Source organism: Lepidochelys kempii, chromosome 10, assembly GCF_965140285.1.
Source record: "Lepidochelys kempii isolate rLepKem1 chromosome 10, rLepKem1.hap1, whole genome shotgun sequence".
Taxonomy (NCBI): domain Eukaryota; kingdom Metazoa; phylum Chordata; order Testudines; family Cheloniidae; genus Lepidochelys; species Lepidochelys kempii.
Window position 1 is genome coordinate 69,977,066 of NC_136389.1, and position 26,320 is coordinate 70,003,385.

Sequence of the window (26,320 nt, forward strand, 5' to 3'; positions counted from 1 at the left end):
AGTACATTACACAGAGCTCCAAGGGTCCTGGATCATCATTTCAGAGGCTGGGTTTCATGGCTGTTCCTTTCCCAAGCTTTTAACTCACTTGGTTTTTCTCCTTCTGTACGGAATAGCCTCCAGCAGAGGAGAATCCATTGCATTCTGCCTCCAGCGTAATTGCTACAAAAGCCCTCCTTCTACATCTTCCCGAGGGAGGGAGGTGCAGGCATCTCTAAGCAGTCATGGGACTGGCATTTGTTAAGTGCCATCTGATCTTCCTTACCCGGGGGAAACTGAAATGAGAATCTGTGAGGCTGAAGCTTAGAAGGAGCCTGTCATGCTATGGAAGTGCACTTCATCTCCCCCCCCACCCAATGAGATTTTACAGGAGAGAGAAGTTACACACAACAAGTGCAATCCACCTAGTACTTAACCACCTTGCTTTTCAGTGAGGGGAGATATACACCCCCTGTCATTTAGTAGAAAGAGAAGCAGCTGGCTCTGAACTATAATCTCAAGTGTTCCCTTGCAGTATCCTGCTCAGAGAATACAGCTGTTGCACGGTTAAGGCCAGCCCACCCATTGTAAATTTGGGACAGGGGAGAAGAGAAAGCTCACAGCCTTATATTAGACTAGATTCACAGAGAGGAAGTACATGTTATGTAAGAGCAATACACAGTATATGCCCCCCACTGCTCAGGCTTAGAGGACTTCACAAGCTCATCCAACAGCCCTTCAAACTCCCAGAACCAGATCCACAATTCTTAACACAAAGCACAAAAGTAGCAGTTCAGATTAGTTTATTTTTACAAAAGAATGCTAAAATAGTGACCATTCTCTTCATGTGGTCGAACTGAATCTGTGGCACACAAACTCCAACAGGGAAACACCCATAAGACAGAACCAGGATTAGAATAGATGGAGATACATCCCTACTGTGTTAAAAAAAACTTTCTAGTGAACCCTAAGGAGCCCTCCCTATTCCCACTGCCACATGACTGCCTCTTTCCCAGCCAAATGGAAGGAGGAGCTTGCAGGGCTGATTCAAACACTGATTCCTCATTAAACCCCACAGGTGTGGAGATGGGGATTCCCACATCCTGGCTACAGACAAGTCCCTATAGCAATGAGCCCCCCATGAGTTCAAAAAAGCAAGCTCGCTCTCTTAGGGACAGCAGGATGTACCACATAGTGGGCGAGATCATCATTCAAGTACTCTCTTTCGCTGGCTGCAGAGTTCAGCTGAGTAGCTTCTTCCGTGAATAAGTCCTGCTAAGGGGCCGCCTCCGGGAGCCTGCACTGGAGAACGGAGACACTTCTTGGTCCGTAATGCTTTGAAAGACATCCAGCTCATCTTCTAGAGAGGGCAGAAAGGGTTAGTGAAAATCTACCCTTTCAGGTTTACAGCTCAGCACCTGCCTCAGGAAACCCACTACCAGTAAATTCCATTTCCCTTCAAATCATTTTAGCCCCATGCTACTTCCCCACCCTCCCAAGCAAATGTAGTTCAGTTTTACCTCAGTTCTAAGGCCAAACTCCTTGGCAACAGGAGCCCGCTGGGCACAGACACAGCAAATCCTCCAGCTTTTCCCCACACCCCCCTTTCCTAGTTACAGAGCCTGTGCACTTTCCACCTGACTTAACTGCAGGCAGATCACAGGTCTAGTATCTATTTGAGTGCAAGGCTTTATGAAATGACAGGTAACTGTTACCCTTGGCACACTTCTTCCGAGATGGTGTTTGTCCCTGGTAGAGCAGCGGGGACTGGGTCAGTGCTCGAAGACCACTAGCGGAGAGGGAGCCCTTCACTGGTGGAGTTGAACCTGGAAAAGCACAATGAGACGTGAAACTGCAGCATTCCCACCAAGGCCTCTGGTTACTGCAGCACACTGGTGTGGCACAATGGAAATTTTCAAGTAAGTCAAGAGCTGGCTTTTACGCTGCCCTATGTCAACAACTGCTGGTTTGAGATGGTCAGGGGAAACTGAGAAGTCTAGGAAGGAGTGGGAGACAATTTGGGATATGCGAATGATTTTACTAAAGTGATCAGCAGAGAATATAAGAACCACCATAATGGGTCAGCCCAATAGCTCATCTAACCCAGTATCCTGTCTTCTGACAAGCCAGTGCCAGATGCTTCAGAGGGATTCAACAGAACAGGGCAATTATTGAGTGATCTATCCCCATCATCCAGTCCCAGCTTCTGGTAGTCAGAGATTTAGGGACACCCAGAGCATGCGGTTGTGTCCCTGACCATCTTGGCTAATGGTCATTGATGGACCTACACTCCATGGACTTATCTATTTTTCTTTTGAACCCAGTTATACTTTTGGCTTTCACAATATCCCTGCCAACAAGTTCCACAGGAGCTCTGTGCGTTGTGTGAAAAAGTACTTCCTTGTGTTTGATTTAAAACTGCTGCCTATTAATTTCACTGTGTGACCCCTGGTTCTTATGTGAAGGAGTAAGCAACACTTCCCTTAAGGGCATAACTAAGCTTTTGAGTTAACAGAATACCCAGGAAGAATTGTCAGTTTGTAACTTTTAGTACTTATTGTTTCAGGCTGTCTGCAGACTCAGACACGGCATCAGTTACTCTAGCATCATAGTTAAGGGGCTCTTTGCAACCATAAGGAATAGAAACAATTCTTAAAAAAACAACATAAGTTGTAGAACAAAGGATGGATTCCAAGGACATGAAATCTATGGGGCCTTGCTTACAATACTGACTATGACTGCAAACCCCCTTAATAAAATTAGTTGTAATTTCCAAGTCTGTTGCTGACTTGGCATTACTGCTGGCAAGGACATGGGCATATAATTGCACGTCTTATCTGAGTGTGCAGTTGCCATGTCTGCATCTGAAAATAAGAAACTGCAAGTGCTAAGGGCCAGTTGTCGACATGGCTATTTGCACACAGTTGTGGTGCTTGCATGTACAATACGTACGTTCTTGCATGTGCCTACTTCAGAGAAAAACCAACCTCTTAAAATGAGTTTAAAGAGTGAAATGCATAATGCTGAAAAAGGGTGAGTGGAAATAAAGCTATTGGTACCAGAGAAGGCAAGCCTAGGGGTGAGAAGCATAGAATCATACTCCATATCCCACGAACCCATGCAGCATTCTTCCAGGTGTCTAATATATTGCTCAATTTAAAGTGTCCAAGGCCCGAGGCTATTACACCCCAGCCTAATACATATGTCAGGGAGATTCTCCAATCATATGCAGCTTACATTCCTCCCATTCCATTACTCCTAGTTTCACCACATTGCTACCACCCCAAATTACAACTCTCCAATCATGGGTTTTAATACCCTTTCACTATGTTAAGAAAAGGGACAGGGATGTGACTCCACAATCATTTTAGCCCTTAATCCCCCACCATGTAAGAGCCTCCAGCTGCCAGTCAGTTTATCCTTTTCTCTGATCTCTCTCCAATTTGTCAATATTCTAATAAAAGTTTCCCACAACAGAGGCAAATATTCTGATGCTGCAGAGCTACCTACCCAGTCCATGACATGACTGCATATACACCCTAATCAACACTGGTCTTTTTAGCTGCAATATGGCATTAGGACTCATGTAATTTGCTATCCATTCACACCCTTCCATCTCATTCCAATAGATCTGCCTTTCAAATTTCTTCTGATGTATTAGCTGCATGTTCCCAGCCGCATCTCACTTTGTTTCCAAATTCTCAAATTAGCATCTCTGCATTTCAGTAGGGTGACACTTGACAATGGATTACCTGAAACACTGAAGACATCGTCATCCCCTATGGAACTTTGTGGCCCAGGAGTTCTGTTTGAAGACATGGTGGTTCTACCAGGAGGCATTGTGGATATCCTCCTTTTGCTTGTGCTGCTCTCATCTGTGGAAGAGCTGACCAGATCCAGGTAGTCTCTAGTTGTGCAAGACCTCTTAGCCTCTCCTTTGGTTTCCTCCTCTGGAGACAGGAGATCAAAGGCCCGCTTCCTGGATTTCAGGCCAAAAGTCCCTGTGGAAGCACCCTCATCAGCTCGGGGCTCAGTGTCGCTGGAAGGTGACTGGTCCTGAAGCCTATAAACCCCTTCCAGTTCAAAGTCAGCCAGCCGCAGAGCTTTGCTGCTGATGCACTGGTCAGAAATTGTTCCTCCCTCTTCACTTGCTGACACATTCCCTGTACATTCTGCATGCTTCTCACATCGACCGCAGCCACCATTGGCATTGCTGTTTGCTGCTTTTTTTCTCCGTGGCCAGTCCTTGATGGCATCGGGGGTGGTCTTCCCTTTGTGCTTTGGAGACGGTGTCCAGGGAACTCCAGTATCCACATGAGATGGGGAGGTGGTGTTAGAAGCACAGCTAGTTGGGGTGTATGACTGGCAAATGTAGGTCTGGCCTCCACCCTTCCCAGGCGTACTGTGAGAAGAGTGACAGCAGGACGGTGAAACACAGGCAGCTGCTAGTTTTCCTGGGTGTCTAGCACACCAGGCCACAGCAAGTTCACTAAAGGGACTTTCCTCTCCACTGGGTTTGCTGGTCTTCAGCTGTGACTGTACTTCCATGGCTGAGCCAGAACCAACCCTCTTAATGCGAAGCTTAGGCAGGCCAGAAGCTTGCATCTCAAGTTCAACCTCATAAGTTGGTGGACTAGCAGAGGCCAACTTATGACTTTTAGGAGTAGAAAACTTTGCTGGAAGTTCAGGATTCCCTAGTCGTGCTGCAGCCTCCCGCTGCATTCTGTCTGGCGTGCAGCGCAATGAGTAGGCAGGAGAGGCAGACTTTGAGGTAGCAGGCAAAGCATTCAGAATGTCAGATCTGGAGGGTTTCTTAACAGTAAACGTCTTTGACTCTTTAGGCTCTTCTGATGGCAAAACTCTAGCTTCTGAGGCATCACTCTTTCTGCTGTCTAAAGAAGAGGAATCTAAGTGCTCACACTCACTCACAACATCTGAGATCTGCACATGTCCTTCAGGGGACAGTTGCTTTTCCAAACTCTGATCCTTTCTTGGGGAGGAGCCCTGAGCATCTATACCCACTAGTTCACTTCTCTCTAACATGTGGACACTTTCAGAAGCCTTGGGCTCATGAATCAGAGAGCTTTGTGCAGGAAGCCTAGCATTACCATTACTATGATGTTTCTGCTTATTTCTAGCAGACTTTGAGAGCGAAAGAGCAGGATTTTCTTCTCCACATTTGGTGTGCCCAGGTGCACAGATAGGAGACCCTAGGGCTTTCCTTGGGGATGTGCCTGCGATGTTTTGAGATTTCAAAGGAGATTTTTTAGGTGTATTAAACTCCCAGTCAAGGTATCTTGTTTTACTGTGAGGAGGAGAATCTGTGGACAGAGTCTTTATGGAAGATTCAAAAGGAGAATTAAGTGAAGACCGTGTTTTCGAAGTGGCTTGGGCTTCTGGAGATAAAGCAGCAGCCACTCCACCCACTGGACTCGAAGATTTTGGAGCTGCACATCTAACCTTCCTGGAAGTTGCTTCCATTGGCTGAGACACTGACTCTAAATGGAAATTTAGCTGTGGATTTCTCTGAATCTCCACGTGGAGAGTCTGCATCTGAATAGAAGCTGGAGATGCTGTTTTCTGGAAGGATCTCAAGGAGCGTCTTTGAGTCTGTGGGTCTGTGATAGATTTTTCATTGGTAGTACAAAGCAATTGTGCTGCTGTATATGAAGCAGTTGCTGGACTGGAATCTTTTAGAGGTGCACTAAACATATCATCAAGCACTTCATTCCCAGCCTGCTTTTCTGGAGTCAGTAACCCCACCTCCTTGTAAGGGGAGGATAATCTCACTGGAGAAGAATCTTTCCGAGGAGTTACTTGTGCTAAATAAGCCTTCTTTCTTTCATTACGATAAGGTGGTGACTTCTCCTGTCTGGAAGGAGAGAAATACCTTCCCAAACATTTAGCTGCAGTCTGCTTAGCAGCTGGACTTTTGCCAGGAGTCATCTTCAACGTTTTTGGTGTTCTGTGTGGAGTACGAGGGGATTTCCTTGGCATTCTACTGGCAGAGCTCAGGGGCTTCTGGGGAGTCTAAGAGTAAGAACAGAACATACTTAATACTACTGTGTAATGGCATCTTAAAACCCATTTCTGGTGATAAAAACCACAGAAGCTGTTTGACTAGAGCCGCACAATTTAAGTCACACACAAACAGAAGGAGCTATTTAAAGACGCACAAGTACGTATATGCAATGTAGTTGTAGCCATGTTGGTCCCACGATATTAGAGAGACAAGATGGGTGAGGCACTCTCTTTTATTGGACTAACTTCTGTTCTAACTAACTAGTTCTGAGTGAGACAAACTTTCAAGCCACACTGTGTCTTGTCTCTCTTACTGGGCTAGCTTCTCTCTGGTGAGAGATATTTCCTCACCCACCTTGTCTCTCTAAGTACATATAAGCAGAGGGGGAGAGAGTGGGAAGGTGTTTTTACCTGATAGGCAATTGGTTCCTCCAAGTCTGAGCTGTGTCTTGTTCTCCTTGTTCCAAGTGAATCCTTCAATTTAGGGCTATTCGCCTCAAGAACTGCTCCAAAGAGAAGCCTCTTGGGAGACGGGATGGTTGGGTTATCAGGATACTGTGGAATGCCTTCAAAAAGCATAGTGCAGTTAGATTGGCACCAAGCATTGACATGTGATTGGGCACAGTTGTTCCTGGCACTCAGATGGTCAGAGACAATTAAAGGGCTACAGTATTGGCACCACTTGCTCTTTGCTGGCTACCCAAAGTTTCACATCCTGAGCTAATCAGTACTGTTTTCTATAGTATCACAGGAAAATAACTAACACTAAACAGCTGTTACTAATAGCTGAACACACACGTGTGGAAAAAGTCCTCAAGGACAAAGCTGTTAGGATGAATAGCACGACTAAGTCCTGAACTGCTCAGTAGAATCAGTTTACAATCCTTCTGAAGAGTCCATCAAGCACTGCATTATGCTCCCACAGAGAAGACCAGGGTCTGGCAGCAGCTTTAGGACTCCTGCTGCTGACAAGGTTATGTTACGTTTAATGGGTAAGGCAGTTTCTTGGTTTGGGTCAGATTGTTTCTCGGCTGGCTGAGTAATAAAGACCTTCCTTTTCTCATAGGAGAATGGAGCTACAGTGGTTCCTAACACAGAGATTCCAAATACAAAAATGCTATATTCTGCTGGCTATAATGGATGCCATCTGGCAGTTCTCACCACAACAGATGCCTCAGACCCTTAAGAGTTCTGTCTGTAGTGCCAACCAGAAAATGCTTCTGCACCAGAATCTGGCAGCTAGACTACCTACGGCAGTTAATGCCAGGTAAGTAACCCCAGTACCTGTTATATCCTGCTTAACACAGGTCACTTCTCGCTGTACCAAGTGTACTCGTTGCATATTCCGTGAGCTGGGCTGTGCGGTGGAGTAGAAAGAGCCAGAGTGTGTCCTATTCAGCGACAGCTGTTTGATGCGCGGACTTCTTCTTAAACCCACTTCTGGAAGTCAAGAGTAATACTATCAGGGCTTTCTCTCTCAAAACACACACCACTTCCAAAAGGAAGCTACAGCTGGCAGACAAGTGCCTCTGGAAGGGATCTCTCTGCAGCTATCCAACAATCATTTGTTCACTAACCCTGTCTCAGGCAGGGAAGGGGCTAGTTTGTGGAACATTCAATAAAATCAGAAGATGAAAAGCGTTAAAAGGAAACCCAACTCCCCAACTTCAGTGGGGACTTCTAATACTACAACATATGCTTCCTTCCAGTCCAAATATCTTCATTGCAAAGACCCCCTGTATCTAAAAAGGTGCCTTATGGCTACATCTCCTCCCATTCATAATCATTCAACATTCTGTGGCATCTACAACAGTTATTTAGAAAAGTAATATTAGGAAAACATGTTTTTGGCTTCTTTGGATAATAAGAGTTTTGTCTTTTGACTAGTTAATTCCATTGTTGGTTTTTGCTCTTCATTTCATCTCACCCCAAACCCATCTTGCTGTTCTGTTCCTTAGCTGGGGGCAAGACTGACCAGCTGGAACCACGTGGTCTCCTAACTCTCTGCAGAGCCTCAGACACTATGCTGTAGTATATTAGAGAAGAGAAACGAGGGGTCCCAGCACAAGGCTAGGAGGTAATGTCTTTTAAATGTGGCTTCCGCGGTCCAGAAGTCCTACAGCATTCCTGGCAAAAGTTGAGATGTTCATAGCTGTGATATGGCCAGTTTGGGGAATTATGTTCTGCTTCCCTAAAGTTCTCATTCTTTCTTAAAAGCTCTGTATAGTTCACTGTTGCCTTCCACTCCAGGGGTGGAATGTTCTCTATATATTGTAGTTTAGGGTCCTTGGGAATCATCCAGACTGAAGGGTGCTATCTTAGTATGAACTGCAGCAAGGTAAAAAAAGGAAAGTGATCAGTCTGTATTAAATTAATACCTACCACTCATGGCTTTCTCTGGCGATTCTTCCACAATACTGATGTCAGAGCCAGGATTAGAACACCTTGGAGAAACAGTGAAAACATTTCAGACTCCCCATAACACCATGCCTGGTTTGAGAGTAAACTAAACATTTGTTTTTCAGAGCTGCAGAGATCACCATTTGCTAACAAAGGCCACATCAACAAGTTGCAAGGTAGTCTCAACATGTGATTAGTAGGCACCGCCTCCCATCAAGAGATCAATCTGGCCACAGGATGTCTTTCCAGCTGTGGCACAAACAAGTAACAGACAGGAGAACAGGCCCAACTTCAGCTGAGATTTCCCCTGGTTCTCATTAGTAACTCACTGTATAAAACACACCACCAAACCAGCCTTTGTAGGGGAACCCTAAGAAGTGGCACCCAACTTTGCCTAAGGGGCACAATGGCAACTTGATGCAAGCATAAGAGATGCATTTAATATGCATGATGAAGCAGGTGGTTGTTGTCCTCACTTAAATGCTGGGACCTGTAGTCTCCACAAATTGTCTTGCTGTATCCACACTGCTAAATTCCATAGTACTTGTTTGGTCTGAAGTCCACATCTTGGCCACCCAGCAGTTGGTTAAAAACATTTCAGAACTACCCAATACCATTCACTCACCGGCCTTTGATCTGTTTATGAAGCAGCCTCCTGGAGATCTGTTTGTGCAGCGGCGTCTCTGAGACTCTCTTGGTCAGTAGCTTGCGATGATCTGAAAGTGACAAAACCACAATCAGACATTGAAAACAAGCCTGAGAGGGGAGTTGGATAGGATTGAGGGAGTGTGAAGATTTTAGAGCCTTATAGATCACATCTACATATTATTTAGTCTCTATTCAGGGCAGGTGGGCAATTGTACACTTCAGTTTGAACCATCAAAACAACAGCCAAGCTGCTCTCATGGCACACCTCACACACAATATAAATTTTACAGTTAAAGGTGAGTTTTATATATAAAATCTTGAAATTAGTCCATTCACATAACTTTTATGTTACATCCCTTTGTTCCCTCGTTTATTAGACCTAATTTAAGTCCTTATCTTGCAAGTAGCCCAAATAACTAAACCTCTACCCCAATATAACGTGGTCCTTGGGAGCCAAAAAAATCTTACCGTGTTATAGGTGAAACCGCGTTATATCGAACTTGCTTTGGCCTCAAGCATTTCCGTTATTAAGTCACTTCCCACCCCCAGAACCCCCAACCCATCCAACACCCCCCCTGCTCCTTGTCCCCTGACTACCCCTCCAGAGACCCCCTGCCCTTAACTATCCCTCCCAAGACCCCATCCCTTATCTAAGCCTCCCTGCTCCTTGTCCCCTGACCGCTGCCTCCAAAGACCCCCCCATCCCTAATCACCCCCAGAACCCCGCTCCCTACCCAACCCCCCTGCTTCCTCTCCCCTGACTGTCCCGACCCCTATCCACACCCCCGCCTCCTGACAGGCCCCGTGGGACTCCCACGCCCCCGTTCCCCGTCTGCCCTGCCCCCAGAACCTCCGAACCATCCAACCCCCCATGCTCCCTATCCCCTGACCGTCCCCTAAGACCCTCTGCCCCTTATCCAAGCCCTCAACCCCTGCCTGGGACCCTTAACATGCTGCTCAGAGAAGCGTATCGGAGCCAGACACGCTGATCTGCTGGAGCGCGCAGCCCTGCACCCCAGAGCGCTGCTTTACTACGTTATATCTGAATTTGTGTTATATCGGGTCACGTTATATCGGGGTAGAGGTGTACTTAAGTTGTTAGTTGTTTGGGGCAGGAACCTTGTCTTCCCATAGATCTGTAATGCACTGAGTACACCTACAGTGCTAAAGAAATAATAGATAGCATTAATGTAAAAGGAAGGGATCTAAAGTTAAGCAGGTTTGTGCTTAACTTTCATTGTACAATTATGGGACTTAATAGTATAGAAATACAGACACCTGGGACTTCAGGGGATAGCCCTGATATCTATTGAATTGAGTTTAGTGACAGATAAATGCACAGTACCCTCACAGACATCCACATTTTAATGGTCTGTATAAGGATTCAATCATCTCTCATTTTTCTTGTACCACAGCAGCCAGACACATGAAAAAAGATTAAAAGATCCAAGCTGCCTTCAGGACAGGAAGGTGAGTTATTTGCACAGACTCCATCCCTTTTATAGAGGCGTGAAGTCAATGAAAGTTAAATGTGATGTCTGAGTGTCAAGGTACGCTAAACGATCTCTTACATGGATGTTTTCTTTAAGGGTTTGTGTGGGTAGGTTTTCACTTCAAGCGATCTTCACTGATTAACAGTTGCTTTCTTTGTGAGAAAATATTTAATTTACAGATGAAAACAGGTTTGGATTTAAATATTACCCTGCACCATTTGCAACCCAATCACTGCAGCATTGAGCTAAAAATACCATCTCCATAATAGGAAGCAAATTCACTTTACAGGTAACAAGAGATGCCAGAAATTCTTGTTTTGTTATGGAAGCGGGGGAAGTAAATGCAAGTTTCTCTTGCAGATCCCAGATATAGGCAATTGCGTAAGCTCATATCCCACCTCTACCATCCTCGTCAGAGCAGCGGCGTTTGTGTCTCAGACCTTCCACAGCTGATACTGACTGGCTTCGAGGCATCTTCTTCAGGGACCTTTTTGATGGAGAAAGCATCTCTTCATTGAAGAGGTTCCGTCGCACTTTTGTCACCTCTGAAAGCACCAGAAATGGCAAAAACTAAGTAGATATACCACAAAGGTAATTCTCTCATGGGGCACTGGAGGTAGGAAGAATGTAAATAGACCCGACACTTATGAAAGCAAATAACTTTTGAAAAGGTGTGAAAAAGCCAAATAACTGAAGAGGTAGTTTGTACTGGTGAAAACAGTCACTATCCATGCCCTTCCCCAAACCCACCCTGGAGTTCTCTTATGAGGGTTCCTTTTTATTTACACTTGTCAGCTATGTAGGGTTCCCTTGACAGTAATCTACAGAAAGAGGCTAAGAAGGAGAAAGAAGGTAGGTCGAGTTCAAAGCACCAAAAGGATCACGATTAGGGCCATGGGAAATATCCACGACAGAGAATCTGAGCTGCAGCACCGGTGGTAGGTTTGTTACCTAACATTTTATAGAACACTTGAATTTTGAAACCGACATTAACAAGTTTCTAGTTGCAAAGATATCCTGAACATGACATTTATGAGAGCTTTGATAAGAATGGAGTATGAACTGCCCCTTCGTCTCAATGGGGTGGTGACTGAAGCCCAATGGTTGTTATATCAAATTTCTTTGTGGTCCTCTGAGCATGAATCAGAGGCAAAAGGATCTAAGGAAATCTAAGAAGATCTAAGGAAACTGGCAGATCAAGGGAGACATGGAAGACTGACATTTTGTATATTTTTGAGACTACACTGATTGAAATTAGTCATTTTTTATAAAATTATTCAGTAACTTACTCAACAGCCTATCAGCGTGTTGAGTGAATTAACTCACGAACGCCAATACTTTTCCCCAAAGTTTCCACAGACCGTGGGAACATTTCCTGCAGATTTCCTGTCTCTTTATTTGTGGAACACTCCTGGCTCACTACAATGTACAATGAAATCAGCCGTGTGTGGAACCACTCAGCTTTCTATGGAGAAGCTAGTTGTCATACCTTGCACTGCCTCCTTCTGCAGGGGAAGCAGCTGTTGGGCTTTTTCCGTGGCAAAGTAAGAGAGAGAGTTTTCCTGAAATGAAGATGTAATAAGTGTTAAACTGCTAGTTTATACTTAAAATCATAAGTGTGAAACATTTAGACAAGTATTTCAGTTTTCAAATTCTGCCTCACAAGGATTTGTGCAGCTGATACAGGGCACTCAATAGGCAAAGAACACAATGCACCCACATGTGGTATTACAATGCTGCCGATACCCCACCCAATCCCCTAGGAAAGCTTTACCTTTCTGATGGGATTCTTGGGTAGTTGGGGAATTTCAATCTGGCGTAAATTCTGCGATGCTTCTGTCATGCTCCTGTGTCTGGCTAATGCATTATTCCTTTAGAAAGGGTACAAGAAACGAAGATAGAATAAAGACAGACAAATGTAAGTACCAGCTCTACTGATATCAGTTCTTATATGGAACATAACTTGAGTTTGTTTCTAGTGAGGCAAGCAGGTCATATTACAGACTTCATCTGTATTAGGATTGCAAGCTCGTTGGGACAGGGACCTCATCTATACTGCAAGGAGCCTTTAGGTGTTTTGATAAAACAGCTCCAACTATAATCCAAAAACAAGGCTGAAACTCAGTCCTTAATTCATTCAAAACCATATCACCTAGGCTCAGCCACAATGAGTAATTCAGTTTCATCTTTAACTCCTCGGGTTCCTGAAGAAATATATTGCACAGCGTGACTCCTCCACAGAATGGACTTGGTATCTGTACAGATCAGTGACACTATTAAGACTGCAGGATATCCCAGAGCATGCAAAACTTTCAGCACATGGAGTTAGATTGCAAATTCCTTGTTTGGGTGGGTTTCATTTAACTCCATTGTAGTCTAAGAAATCTGGTGGAGTTTGATTTGATTTCTTTTAAAAAAATAAACGAACACTCCAGCCTGGGGTATGGAACCCCTCCCAGAAGAGAAATTGGGCAACAGATCACAAAGGCAGGATTCAAATTCATTTACCTGGCTAATCAATTTACACAATAGGCCATGATGTTCCCATGGAGCGTGATTAAGTTGTTTAAAACTAGCATTAGTCATTAATCCAGATATAAAGAAAGTAGTTAGACAAATTTTTAACTAAAATGTCTTCTGGGTTTAATTTATGTCAAAGGCCCAAGCCACAATTCTCTCTTACAAGCCCATCATGGCACAGTTCCATTTCCATGGACAAAACAACCATATTCCCAGAAGCATGGCACAGCTTTTAATGTGATTTAACGGATTTAGGGCCTGAATAGCATGAACTAATTCATTAGATACTTACCAAGATCAGCCCTGATTAGTTATCCAGCAACTGAGCTCACCATGATGAGGACTATAGATTAGATAGCTACTCAGTCACAGGGTTGTGAACAAAATAAAACCCTCCCCCTTAGGAAATACCTCCTCCTCTTTTTGGCAGATCTGGTGCGCAGCTCCTCCAATTGATCAGTCTCAGTGCTTAGGGAAGCTGTGCTGTGAGCTGGGACCGATGTCACAGATGGAGGAAGAGTTGGAGATCTACTATCCAGAGTCATCGAGTCATCACTGAAGAAGTCTGCAGGCAGAACAGATGCCAACTTCGGAGGAATCTGCGTACCCAGACTGTAGTAAAGACCACCAAGGGTCTTTGGTATGGAGTCCATATATCTAGAAGGTACCACCGGATAAACAACATAGGTAAGCTTGGCAGAATTCAAATTTTTATTTTTACTTTTGACACATATCAATGTTTGTTTTTAAGCTTTCTATTTTTATCTATTTAAATTTTCACAATGGGGGAACTTATGGGATGATCATACAATTATTTAACCACCAATAAATACTGAGATTCAAAAAGTTAAAGCTTTATAACTGCTGAACTGCAGCTTGTCAAAATACCTTAAATCAAATTTTAATAAGTTCTCAAGCAGCCCTTTTATTGCTTTGTCTATCTGTAAATTTCAGTTAGCATTGGTATAAATATTTCTCATCAATTTGTGTGTGTATGGTCAAATCGACATTTACTGGGGGGGAAAAAAATAATCTAACTCTTCCAAGCCTGAATACATGTCAAACACACAATAGGCAGCAAGACCCACAAAATCCACCCCTGTGAGATTTCACTTCTAACTTTTGTACCTATGCCTTTACCATGACTTAAAATTCTACTCGTCCTAAGCAAGTAACTGTTTTTGATGGGCAAGTAAAATATCATGTTGTCTTTTCTTTAACAATAAGGATAAAGTATGGCAAGTGGATTGTATCTGAGCTAGTACATTTTCATGACAGTTTTACAAAGCTACCTGAAATCAATGCTCAAAGTTTGCCATTTACCTATGACAGGTACCTAACCAAGCCTATATTCCAGTGATAACATTTAATATTTAACCACCACCATAAAGCACTTACGCTACTAAGACTTCCTCAAGAAACTTTGTAAGGTACCCTGGGTCTTCAGTGAGACACAAAATGCGCAGCATCTCGGTCATCTGTAAGAGAAGATCAGATGGGGGAGAAGTGTCACAGATCAACCGCTCCAAGACCGATCCTTATGGTGTGAGCAAAGAAAATTGGGCTGGGAAAGCTACGTGTTCCAGGTCAACATTTCCAATCCCATCTAGAAGCCCAGCCGTATTTACTTGCCTCCTCCACCAGTTGCTCCATTTCATCTGTTCTGCTCTGTAGCGAGGGACACTGCAGACACATCTCAAGGCGCAGAAATACCTGAAGCTGACACCTACACAGAAACAGTAAGTAATTTATTGCCATTCTTTCTAGTCAAACAGTCACATTCATGTTACTGCTCACTGACTAGAGCTTTCAAAGGTTTGGGGGTGGGGGAGGGGGGAAATGGGATTATTAATATAAAATTCATTTGGTTAGTTTTCTTTCCTTGAAAGGAGTGACATGTTCTCTTAAACACTGTATCTCGCTGTAATAAAGCTTTCACTGCAGTGGATATTCACTCACTTTGATACAGAAATTATCCCTGAAGATTTGCCCATAGAAATACATCTCTAGTTGTACTGCAAAGTGACCTCTAAAATAGCTAATCAAAACTGCAGTGGTTTTTAAGTTGCAGTAAATAGAATATTGTGCATCATACTCTCTGACTTTGGTTTCCTTGTTAGGATTGACATCATACTGTTGTCGGAGAGTTTTGCTGGACTTCAGGAGATGACTTCGGACTCTGTCCAGACAGGCCACCTGCAAATACACAGAAACATAGCACAGGGGCTCCAAGGTACTTTTTCCCTCATCATGCAGCAAGTTCTCATTCTAACTTGTTCAGTACTATGGAAGACAACTCAGTAAAAAAATCCAGGTTTTGAAGCTAGTAAAAATAGTACAAGAATATACAATAAGGAGTAAAGGGATGAAAATAAGCAGGGAAAATTTAGACTATCAGTTAGATCAGTGGTTCTCAACCAATTTACCATTGTGGGCCGCTTATGCGGCTCGCTGTGCGATGTGGGCCTCAGCCACTACCTGTATAGCCCTGAGGAAGTCACATGGGTCACAGCTATGTTCTGATTGGGCCGTGGGTTGAGAATAGTAGACCGTAGAATAATTTCCCAACAGAAGTGGCAGACATTTTAGTAGGAAGGGATTTAAAAAAAACAAAAAAAACCCACCCCACAATCCTGCCCTGGCCTCTGGCAGAGGAAGAACTAAATGTGACATAATAGGCCTTTTCCATCTCTGTCTATGAACAATCTAGTGTGTCTGAAAGGAAACCAATTCAGTGTTATTGCAGTTCATCCATACGTGTGGTCTTATCTGTACTAAAATGTAGCTAATGTAAGCACTCAGGAGGCAGGAAAGTGTGCAGACATAGATCTGGTTTTGACTGGAGGACCCTCAAAAGAACTTTGGAATTTTGTATCTTCCACACTATTCCTCCCTTCAATTATTTGTGAACCAACCAATTTTTTATTTCTAAATAGCCTTATGAACCCACAACTCCCCAGCTGTTGCTTCAAATATGAACTCAAATACATTTTCTTTTGAATCAGTACCAAATCAGTTTTTAGTTTACAAACAATTTTCCAGAGAACTCCATGGCAGTACATTTCTTATAACGGTCTGATTCTTGTATAAATGAACCAGTTCAGGCAGAAGAGCGAAGGTTTGTGTGTGCATGCCTGAACTGGCTCATTTATACACACACACACACACGATGAAATAATTCTAAAATTTAGTGAGTTTTTCTTGAATCTCATACTTCAGCAGTGATCCTGGCATGTAATTTTAACCAAACACCCACATCTCTAGAGTTTAAGAGCCTGGAGACACTTTTACATAGATCTTTATCTATGTGTGGCATTAACTGGAAAGACCTGCGTCACTGAAAGCACAGCCTCAGCATATGCATTTGTCAACAGATTTGCCTACCTCTCTTTCTTTGGCATCTTTTGGTTTCAGAAAGCTTTTAATGGCTGTGACCATATTCCGTGCACACACAAAAGTCAGAAATTCTCCATTAACCACAGCCTCTTGGTAATTTGCAGTTAAATGGGAAAGCATCTCCTCTTCAGTTTTGAAATCTGCAAGGTAAGCAGAGCAAACGAACTATAAGCAAGAAGTAATGAATGGGCAGATACAGCTGTCCTCTCCAATAACCAGGCCCATATAACAGAGTGGGGTTGTAACAGCAGTTCTCTTGCAACATGATGGCCAGGCCAACAGAAGATTTACAAAAGAAGTCCCTCAGGAATCCTCAACTCAGACCCAAGGCAAGTGAACCGATAAAGCTCTCAGTCCTTCTCAGACTGAAACAGGCTTCCAGACTACCTCTAATATGCCAGTAACAGACACCAAGCCCTGGGGGCAGCAAGACCTACTGTCTGGAATGGCAGGCGCTATGCGAGCCTCCCCACATGCACACAGGACTATTCCTATACAGGATAGCAGTAAAAAGCTATAGTACCTATAGCTGGCACAGCCTTCACTTCCAAATTATGAAAACAAAAGCCAACACCATCAGATTAAAATGAAATCCTGCCTGGGCTCCTGGGGCTTTAGCTTCAGTGCCACCCAGTCAAATCCCCCTCAAAATCCCAAGAGGGAGGACTGGAATAGATCAACACCAGAGGTAGCTTCACAGGGCTCTTTCCTTGCCTCAGAATAAAGCCTAAGACAAGAAAGCCCCCCATATCATGGGCATAACTGTTTCCACCTACACCTAGATGCTTTGACATCTTTGTTTCCTCCCGTATACAGTCTCACATTGCTTTCAATTATTTTGCAACTAGAGGAGTAATTAACCACATCCTATGCTACAAATTATGCAGTCCAATAGGTCAGTATAAAGGTCTAGAAAGCAAACCTCAGAGGGAAAGAACTTCACCCCCACTGGCATGAAGAGAGAGAATCTCAAGAGAGTGCCCCAAACCTGTATCTGCTGCCATGCCACTTTACCTAATTGCTCTGCTCTGCCCCCGTCACAAACACCAGAGCCAATAAACCTGTCTGACATGTACCTATGGATATTTTCAGCACTCTTCGATTTTCTTCCAGCTTATCATCTGATCTCCGTAACAGCTTCTGAGGTACCTTCTCACCAGCTGCTGGTGGCACCCCATCTGGCTGAAACTTTTGAGCCTTTACATTCAGCCTTGCTACATTCAACATCTGCAGGGAGCGGGACATGGTCTTCATCTTCTGCCTGACTGGAGTCCGGGGGACCCCCCCTGTAGGATCACAAAAGGTTAAATTCTCATCGGGCACAGAGGAGTTGGAATTCAGACGGCGTGATCACAAGACGCCATCCGGCAGAACACTGGCACCACAAGACAGGCTAGATGCTACATCGCTAACATAAATTTTTGGTTGTTTAAAATGTAAATTTCAATACAGCAACGTTAGCTTCCCTCGGCAGAGTGATGGGGCAAGAAGAATTCAGAATGTGAGGGAAAGACTCAGGCAGGTGGTTCTGCCGGTTTCACTAGGCTCAGCCTCCTTTTTGAAGGGTGGATCTCCAGCTCACCTAGGAAGGAATAGAGACTGCTAACTGTTTTCAGTTAGCTAGCCACATCATGATCTTTGAACGTATGCAACACACGTACCCAATGTAATCGTAATGTATAGATACACTGCTCTCAAACAGTTATTCCGGGCACCTGGCCTTTGCTCAGTGCTTTCTACAAGAGAAATGGTATTAGAGGGGCAACCCCATTAGTGACTGAAGAGGAACCCAGGGCAAGTAGCTTCATCTTAGAGTAAGGACGAGAGTACCATGTTACACAAGGGGGGAGAATGTTAGAGCAAGCTCAGCTTCCTGTTTTCAAGACAACAGTTGTATCCTGGACTAAAAACCAGGCTGGAAACCAAACTGTTTTTAGCTCAGAACATGGTTTTTACCAGCTTAACAAAAGGTTTCCCCAGTCTGTTGTTTCAAAATGGGCTCTCAAATTGAGGGGGGCAAATGGCTTAAAACATTAAAAATTCTTTAAAAGATTCTGTCATTCCTGCCTCCCTCTCCTCAGCCTCTTTCTCCTTAAGCGTCAGGCTCATGTCTTCTGAATGATTTCAATACATTTTTGTTTATCAACAGTGAAGGATGGACAATATAAATCCAGATATATGAGCTATGGTGGGGACAAGTGTCCGGCTGGCTTGTAAACAGGGAAATACAGTTTTTTTAATTTTAAAAAGCAAACCCCACTTTTCAGTGCTTTTTGGGCATTTTCTCCTAATGTTTAAAGTACATTTTAGAGGTTTTCTGCTTCAGTGAAGAGAGAATGATGATTAAGTGGTATATTTGTTGCAGGCAAGCAGCTTGAAAATCCTGAGTACAGAGTCTAATTAGAGCAGAGGGTTTATAATACAGAGTATAGAAATCTGCATATTAACTGAAATGTCACTGAGAAATAGCTATACAGGGATTATATGATTCAGATGCTCCCAGAGTGGAGCTGCTTAACCGGGTAAAAACCCTAGTTCTGCATTAGAAACTAAAGCATCCTTCCCTATGTCAGAAAGAATTCAATTTCTGTAATATGAGGCAGCTTCTTATTTATATAATTCCACCACTATATCCCACCTAGGTAAACTTTCCCTGAAAATGTAGGGGATTAGCAGTCCAAGACATTCATAAAGTATCCCTGAATTATTATACTGAAATGTCTAATGCTTAAATATTGTGAGAAGAAAGCTGGTTAAAATGTTTGTTCTAATTTTAAAAAATTAAGAAAAGTGGAGAAGATGTGAAGTCATGTTAGTTGTGGGCAAAAAGATGAGAAGTCCAGAAGGCAATAGGCAACTAAAGTGCAGAGATTTGCATATTGCATGGTTATTGAAAATGGGTTTGTCAATAACTGTACAGCTTTGCTTGGGTCCAGCTGGGGCTCAGGGTTCATTTTATGCATAAATAACATTACCCTTTAATAAACAAGCTACATTGCCACCATCTGAAGCAGCTCAGAACTGTGCCTTTGCTCAGGGAAGGTCAGGTGTTCAAGTTTCAGGTTACCAAGAATGTTGCTGCAAAATGCCAAAGACTACAGGATGATGGGAATGCTCAGCACTCACGCAATCCTCGTCTAGACATACGTCTTTTTTTGTGGTCCCTTGGCTCAGCTGTGGCAGATGCTTCACTCGATTTTCTCTGATAGAACTCAGATAGACAGTGTGTCAGCTCCATTTCAGGCTGGGAGGCCTCTTCCTTCTCAGTAGCAGAAACAGCCTGCAGCAGCCTGTAAAAAAGTCAAAGCAATTAAAAATAGATATCAGCAGAAGCAGGGAACGAGAGGAATTCGGTACCCTCACTGCAGGTTGCCCACCCACCCTCATCTCAGGAAAGTTCAGCCTGATCCCCTGCATAGTACCTGCTAGAGAACCCCTACTTTCTCCAAACCCCTTGCTCTCAAAACTTTGCCTAGAGTTTGTGTGCTGGCACAGAGAAAAAGGAAAATATTTTCAGTTTATGCTAAGGTGGTGACGCTCAGGAAAAAAAAATAAGAATTCTTCTTGTATAATAGACATGTCACTGACCAATGCCAAGAACACAGTTTCAGTAATCTAATCACATCCTGACCCTCAGTAAGTATTTTTTGCATGTTTCACACAGAAAGCCCTTTAGGAGGATCTCACTATAATCAGTCAGCATTCACGGGGCACCAGTAAGCATAAATAGAAACAAATTTCCTTCTTAATGAGCCAATTGACTTCACTGTATTGCGCTGGATTGTACTAAATCTTAAGGGATGAAGTCTGCAGTATCTCGGTCTCATTTTGGTGTCCTAGAAATACCCAGCATCAAAGGACATAGATCTAGTTCAGGGGTTCTCAAACCTCATTGAGCCGTGACTCCTTTCTGACAACAAAAATTACTACATGACCTCAGGAGGGGGAACCGAAGTCTGAGCCTGACAGAGCCCTTGGGCGGGGCAGGGCAAAGCCAAAGCGCTTCAGCCCCAGGCAGGATCCTGTAACTTGAGCCCCACCGCCTAGCACTGAAGCCCTCAGGCTTCGGCTCTGGCCTCGGGCAATGGGGCTCAGGCTTCAGTTTCAACTCCAGGCCCAGCAAGTCTAAGCCAGCCCTGATGAGCCCATTAAAATGGGTTCGCAACCCACTTTGGGGTCCCAAACCACAGTTTGAGAACCGCTGGTATAGTTTTTAAAACGAGGGAGCACTAGTCAGGATTCCAGCCCTGGTTCTTACTCCTCTGTAAAGCAGGTACAGTAACATCTACCTATTTAACAAGCATTGCAAGTATCAGGTAATTATGTAGAGTTTAGAGATTAGTTAGAGAAGTGTAAGTGACATTTCCTGGTCTAAAGTAACAACGTCCAAATGATATTCAGGGATAGGTGAAAGAGAATTACTTGAATGACTCCATTAAATCTGAACTTGCTCCACAGATGTTCGATAGAGAGTACCACCCTTCAACTATGGCAGGATTCCAGCCACCTGTGCGGGACAGTTCTTGCTGGACCCACTCTGGGACTGAAGGCTCTTCTGGACAGAAAGGCAAAAGTTAGAATGAAACTAAGGATATTTCAAGTGGCCTCAGCGCTCCCAAAGCCCCAAACGCTTCTACTACCTGGCACGTGTCACCGAGCCTTTCCAATAAGCACAGTAAAGCAAATGCTCAGTCAACAACAACACTTACCACCCACCACAGTAGCCTGGGGTCCAGCAAACTTGGACCCTGGCAGATAGCCAGAGGGAGCAAGTTCCAAAGCCAGAGACGGTCCACTAGGAACACCAATTTTCAATCTCTAAGAATTCAGACCTAGGGACTATCAAAAGGAGATTCATTTTGCATTCTACACACTTACCAGAACTATCTAGATCATCTCTGATTGAAATATCAACTTGACTCAATACACTGCTCACAACTTCTGGGAGATGAAAGGCATAGTCCTTGGAAGAACTCTCAGTCACAGCTCCTTGGAGGAGACATCTCTGAACTTCAGCAGCCTTTTCAGTGCAGAATAGGGTAAGGACTGCAACAGTGTCAGAGAGTGGGGATAAAACTGCAGTGCAGGGGGACCAAACTTCAGATGCAGACACTTCAGCAATCTATATGAAGGGGAAAGACATCTAGGTTATCTAAAAATACTAAATATAAACAGCCTTCAAACGGCAGAAGAAGCAGCTCACAACTAGGTTAGAGACTGAATTTTGTAAAAAAGTTTCTAAATTTAGAACAAAATATGAGTTTGTGGAGCAGACTAACATTTATCAAACCACTAAGATAGCCCTCATCACTGTAATATGAGTGCCTGCTATTTCTTTGCAGTTTCTAGAAAGGGTAGTAGCTAAGTACAGGCAGGAACATTTACCATGTGTAGTTTTTCAGTAATTAGCCTTCTTACAAGCTGTTGAAACAACATGTCTTGTTCTGATTGTCCTGCCTGGGAGCTCTGCAGTATCCAGCTCTCAGTGAGGAAGTTGTCAGCCTTCACCAAATTCCAGTCTGTCAAGGTGCCTTTCAGGAAGATGCTGACTGGACTCTGGAAGTGTCTCTGGTTCATGGCTATGGGCTCCAAAATCACTGCACATCTCCACTGCTTCTCTACTCCTATTCAAGGTGAAAAAACAAACAATGGGTAAAGGAACAGAAGACTCAGCAGCAAGTGTAAAAAAAGCTCATGGATTAGGCAGGCAGGCAGTGGCTCTGTGGTAAGTATGCTATGGGACCACAGGAAAGATCTGAGCTTTTGTGGTCCTGAGCACAAGGGCTGAGAGCACTGTGGAGACAGCAAACTCAGCTCATGTTGGAGAAAAACAAGCACTGCATATCACTTGGAAAGCTACACCCTGTAAGCTGATCTAATCAGCTTTGAAGGAGGTCTCCCATTCAGCTCTCTTTGGCCAAAGGAAAGGTAAGGGAAAGTGGTGCAGATTAAAGAGAGGAACGCACACAGGAACCCACACACATGCATGTGCACAAGGCTCTGCAATAGAGGTATAGGTACTTCAGAAGGTCTCAAATCAGGCTCCTGTCCATTACTTATCTGTATTCATTCAGAAACAGCACAACAGAGGCCAACAGTTATATTTAGGCTGGGCAGAATTCAATTTGTATTTTTTATAATATCAACAGATATTAAATTAAAAATGCTTTAAAATAAACTTTTATTAATTTAAGTTTTCACAATGAGGAAAATTATGGGGGGTGTCAAACAATAGAAGAAGTCAGACGCTATTTATTTAATGGCAGACACAAATTCAAAAAGTTAAAGCTTTATAACCAATACAGTTAATCAACATCACAAATATACACCGTTATTATCCTTAAATCAAACTCTAATAAGTTCTCAAGAAGCATTTTTCATACTTCGTCTATCAGTAAATTTTGATTATTATCGACGGAAATATTGTTTCTTTGGTTTGTGTGTATATGGTGAAACTGACATTCACCCGTAAAAACGTAATCCTTCCAAGCCTAGTTATGTTGGCTCACACATGAGTGGCCCCTTTGGAGTTTGTTCAAGGCACTGTCTTTCTATTTTACTGTTATCATTTGAGATCTCCTTAAATAACTGGAATCCTCTACATGTGCTTTTAGCAAGAGGAAACATCATGGCTCTGGTCTCTAACACAGAATCCATTATTAAGTAAAGCCTGGCCACCCCTTCCATTACCATGCTTGCTGAGGAATAATGCTCCTTCTTGCTGCGGGAATGATGCTTGGAATACAGAAGGCTTAGAGAGCAGACAGTTCAAGGTTGAAGTAAAGGGCAAGATTGTGGTCCATGGCACAAACTGTGGCCTAGAAGAGCTGGACTTTCTACAAAAGAGAGGGGCTGCCTCTGTTCTGTGGTGACTCAAACCCTGAATTAAGGTCTCGGATGGCAAAACGATGCCACCCACCAGACAGATCAGTTCAAAGATTGTCCAGTACCCAGCATGATCTGGAGACTCTAGCACCTGAAATGAAATAAGGAAACAAGTTAGTACTAGCAATAAGATGATCACTATCAGGAAATGTAAATAGTTGTCATTTAGAGAAAATGGTGCAAGAGAATATCTAAGAAGGTACTGGGGCGAGGGATGGCCTATTTGCCTTTTTTCTTCTTAAATATAGCTTCCTGCATCCTTAATTTTTATGCATAATTACATTTTATAATTATATTCAATACAGCAGGGTTCTTCAAATGCTTTATAATCATTATCTAGCAAATCCTCACAACCACCCTGCAAGGAAGGTATTATCATTCCTATTTAACAAGGTAAGGCCACAGCTTTCAAGCTTGGATGCCTGAATTTAGGCACCCACGTATTTAAGCACCTGCCCTCCCACTTAAGTCAATGGATGAGACATCCCACAAATAAGCACTTTGGCACGGTTCAATGGCATTTTGAGATGTATAAGTAGGGGCATAGCCAGCAGATCAAGGGACGTGATCGTTCCCCTCTATTCGACATTGGTGAGGCCTCATCTGGAGTACTGTGTGCAGTTTTGGGCCCCACACTACAAGAAGGATGTGGAAACATTGGAGAGAGTCCAGCGAAGGGCAACAAAAATGATTAGGGGTCTGGAACACATGACTTATGAGGAGAGGCTGAGGGAACTGGGATTGTTTAGTCTGCAGAAGAGAAGAATGAGGGGGGATTTGATAGCTGCTTTCAACTACCTGAGAGGTGGTTCCAAAGAGGATGGTTCTAGACTATTCTCAGTGGTAGCAGATGACAGGACAAGGAGTAATGGTCTCAAGTTGCAGTGGGGGAGGTTTAGGTTGGATATTAGGAAAAACTTTTTCACTAGGAGGGTGGTGAAACACTGGAATGCATTACCTAGGGAGGTGGTAGAATCTCCTTCCTTAGAAGTTTTTAAGGTCAGGCTTGACAAAGCCCTGGCTGGGATGGTTTAATTGGGGATTGGTCCTGCTTTGAGCAGGGGGTTGGACTAGATGACCTCCTGAGGTCCCTTCCAACCCTGATATTCTATGATTCTATGATTCCCCATCTTCCAGTGTACCTAAATCTGAACAAAGGTAATTGCCATTCCAGTCATGGGCCTCAGCTGAGCAGGGATGCCCATTAGCTATTAAGCAGATAATTCTACTCATTTCATTTGTAATGAAAGTCACCTCACACCAAAAGGTTAGACTATAAAGCTACCTGACATCATCCTGTGCAGTTGGATAACTGGTAGGGAGTGAAAAGAAAAGGAGTACTTGTTGCACCTTAGAGACTAACCAATTTATTTGAGCATGAGCTTTCGTGAGCTACAGCTCACTTCATCGAAAGCTCATGCTCAAATAAATTGGTTAGTCTCTAAGGTGCCACAAGTACTCCTTTTCTTTTTGCGAATACAGACTAACACGGCTGTTACTCTGAAACCTGGTAGGGAGTGGTACACTAACACTGGTCTTAAATACTCTACTGCATTAGCTCTCATTACCTTGGACCATTCAGCAGTGTCTACCCAATACAGAGTGATTTTCTGGCCTGCAATCATCTCCTGGACTCTCTTGGGTAAGAGTTTCTCTGCCACCTCTTGAGAAGAGGGCAAATCACAGCAGGAATGGACATCACTTCCAGACACAAACTGCAGTAGCTCCCTCTGAGAATGAGGGCAGGGAGAGAAAAGAAAGACGGCATTCACAAAGCCCTCAGAGGGCATATGGCTCTCAAGTGGCTCATCTGGGGCCACAATCAACCTGCTCTTCTGGCTCCTCAAGAATGGCTTGGCTGGTGAGGTGATCTCAGGTCGATCCCACTGGTAATCCAGTAGTGTTTCCTTCAGCACATTCTGGGTGAGGGTGGCTCTCGGCACTGGGCCAGGTAAATGAGATTTGTGGCTCTGCACCCCAAACCTGGACTCCAGTTCTTCCTCAAAGTCTTCCCAGCTGCGGGGCCCCAGCTCACAGAAATCACCCACGCGGGCGGCTCTGCCTCGGGCGCCCAACGAGTCAAAGAACTTGAAACCCCATCGTACCTTGGCCAGGCCAAACCTGCAGCCCAAGTAGTTCAGAATCCTCAGGCAGCCCAGCTGGAGCTGGTTCTTCTGCAGGGAGCTGGCCACATCCAGTAGAAAAACCACATTGTGGGAGCAGGTCATGTTGCCACTGAAGGAGTTGTCCAATCACAAAGCACCTCAGGCGGCAACCCCCCCTACCCGACACACACCCTGCTTCTCTCTCCAACGCACGCACCCTGCTGCCCCCTCCAAGTTAGCCCCTCACATGCACAGAGACTGCCCACCCCTAGCTAACCCCCCTGCACACAGGCTGTTGCCCCCCAGCTGCTTCCTTGCCTCCAGCTAGTCCCCCCCACGCACACACCCTGCTGCCCCCCCAGCTAGTCCCCCCCCACGCACACACCCTGCTGCCCCCCCAGCTAGTCCCCCCCCACGCACACACCCTGCTGCCCCCCCAGCTAGTCCCCCCCCACGCACACACCCTGCTGCCCCCCCAGCTAGTCCCCCCCCACGCACACACCCTGCTGCCCCCCCAGCTAGTCCCCCCCACGCACACACCCTGCTGCCCCCCCCCGACCTAGTCCCCCCAGGCACACACCCTGCTGCCCCCCCGCTAGACCCCCCCACGCACACACCCTGCTGCCCCCCCCGACCTAGTCCCCCCAGGCACACACCCTGTTGCCTCCCCCCACACGTATGGCTAGAGGGGCTCCCTAACCCCAGAGCCAACGACCCCCCCGGGCACCCCCTCGACTCCGCCCCATGGGCCCCTTGTCGCCCCGCGGACTCGCTGCCACCTGCCCCTCTCAAGGTGCCGCCACCGCCATTGCAATCCTTTTTTGCCCCGATCCAACTGCTCGCGCGCTCATCTTCCCCCTGCTCCCATTGGCT

General features: G+C 44.5%; 1 protein-coding gene and 1 long non-coding RNA gene across 4 annotated transcripts; one reads left to right on the forward strand and one right to left on the reverse strand.

Moving 5' to 3' along the window:
- Positions 1–721: 721 nt before the first annotated feature.
- Positions 722–25,618, reverse strand: TICRR (TOPBP1 interacting checkpoint and replication regulator). 3 transcript variants are annotated; one of them, XM_073304141.2, is made up of 22 exons: positions 24,911–25,618; positions 23,148–23,433; positions 21,843–22,081; positions 21,336–21,579; positions 20,880–21,009; positions 19,584–19,747; positions 17,534–17,743; positions 16,446–16,597; positions 15,157–15,257; positions 14,694–14,787; positions 14,460–14,539; positions 13,473–13,718; positions 12,316–12,412; positions 12,031–12,103; positions 10,940–11,086; positions 9,026–9,116; positions 8,383–8,444; positions 7,285–7,440; positions 6,412–6,566; positions 3,732–6,009; positions 1,695–1,805; positions 722–1,339 (listed from the first exon to the last, which is right to left on the reverse strand). In XM_073304141.2, exons 1-22 carry the CDS (start codon positions 25,568–25,570, stop codon positions 1,221–1,223), a joined length of 5,895 nt encoding a protein of 1,964 aa, XP_073160242.2. In that variant the 5' UTR covers positions 25,571–25,618; the 3' UTR covers positions 722–1,220. The 3 variants fall into 3 exon arrangements, with proteins under 3 accessions (XP_073160242.2, XP_073160241.2, XP_073160243.2); XM_073304140.2 differs by having other exon boundaries at positions 20,880–21,012; XM_073304142.2 differs by having other exon boundaries at positions 723–1,339; positions 19,605–19,747; positions 20,880–21,012.
- On the forward strand, positions 6,392–22,869 carry LOC140895029 (uncharacterized). The gene is made up of 8 exons (XR_013636441.1): positions 6,392–7,267; positions 7,959–12,459; positions 13,492–13,748; positions 14,394–14,800; positions 15,182–15,294; positions 16,562–16,604; positions 17,571–18,101; positions 20,916–22,869. It is a non-coding gene; the product is annotated as an uncharacterized LOC140895029 (long non-coding RNA).
- Positions 25,619–26,320: the final 702 nt, after the last annotated feature.

Coding starts and splice junctions, on each gene's coding strand:
- TICRR (XM_073304140.2), bottom strand. CDS start 25,570: ATGACCTGCTCCCACAATGTGGTTTTTCTACTGGATGTGGCCAGCTCC. Junction 19,748..20,879: donor GATTTAATGGAGTCATTCAA/GTAATTCTCTTT, acceptor ACTTTTTTACAG/GCTGCTGCAGGCTGTTTCTG. Junction 9,117..10,939: donor CTCTGACGAGGATGGTAGAG/GTGGGATATGAG, acceptor TGTCACTTTCAG/ATCATCGCAAGCTACTGACC.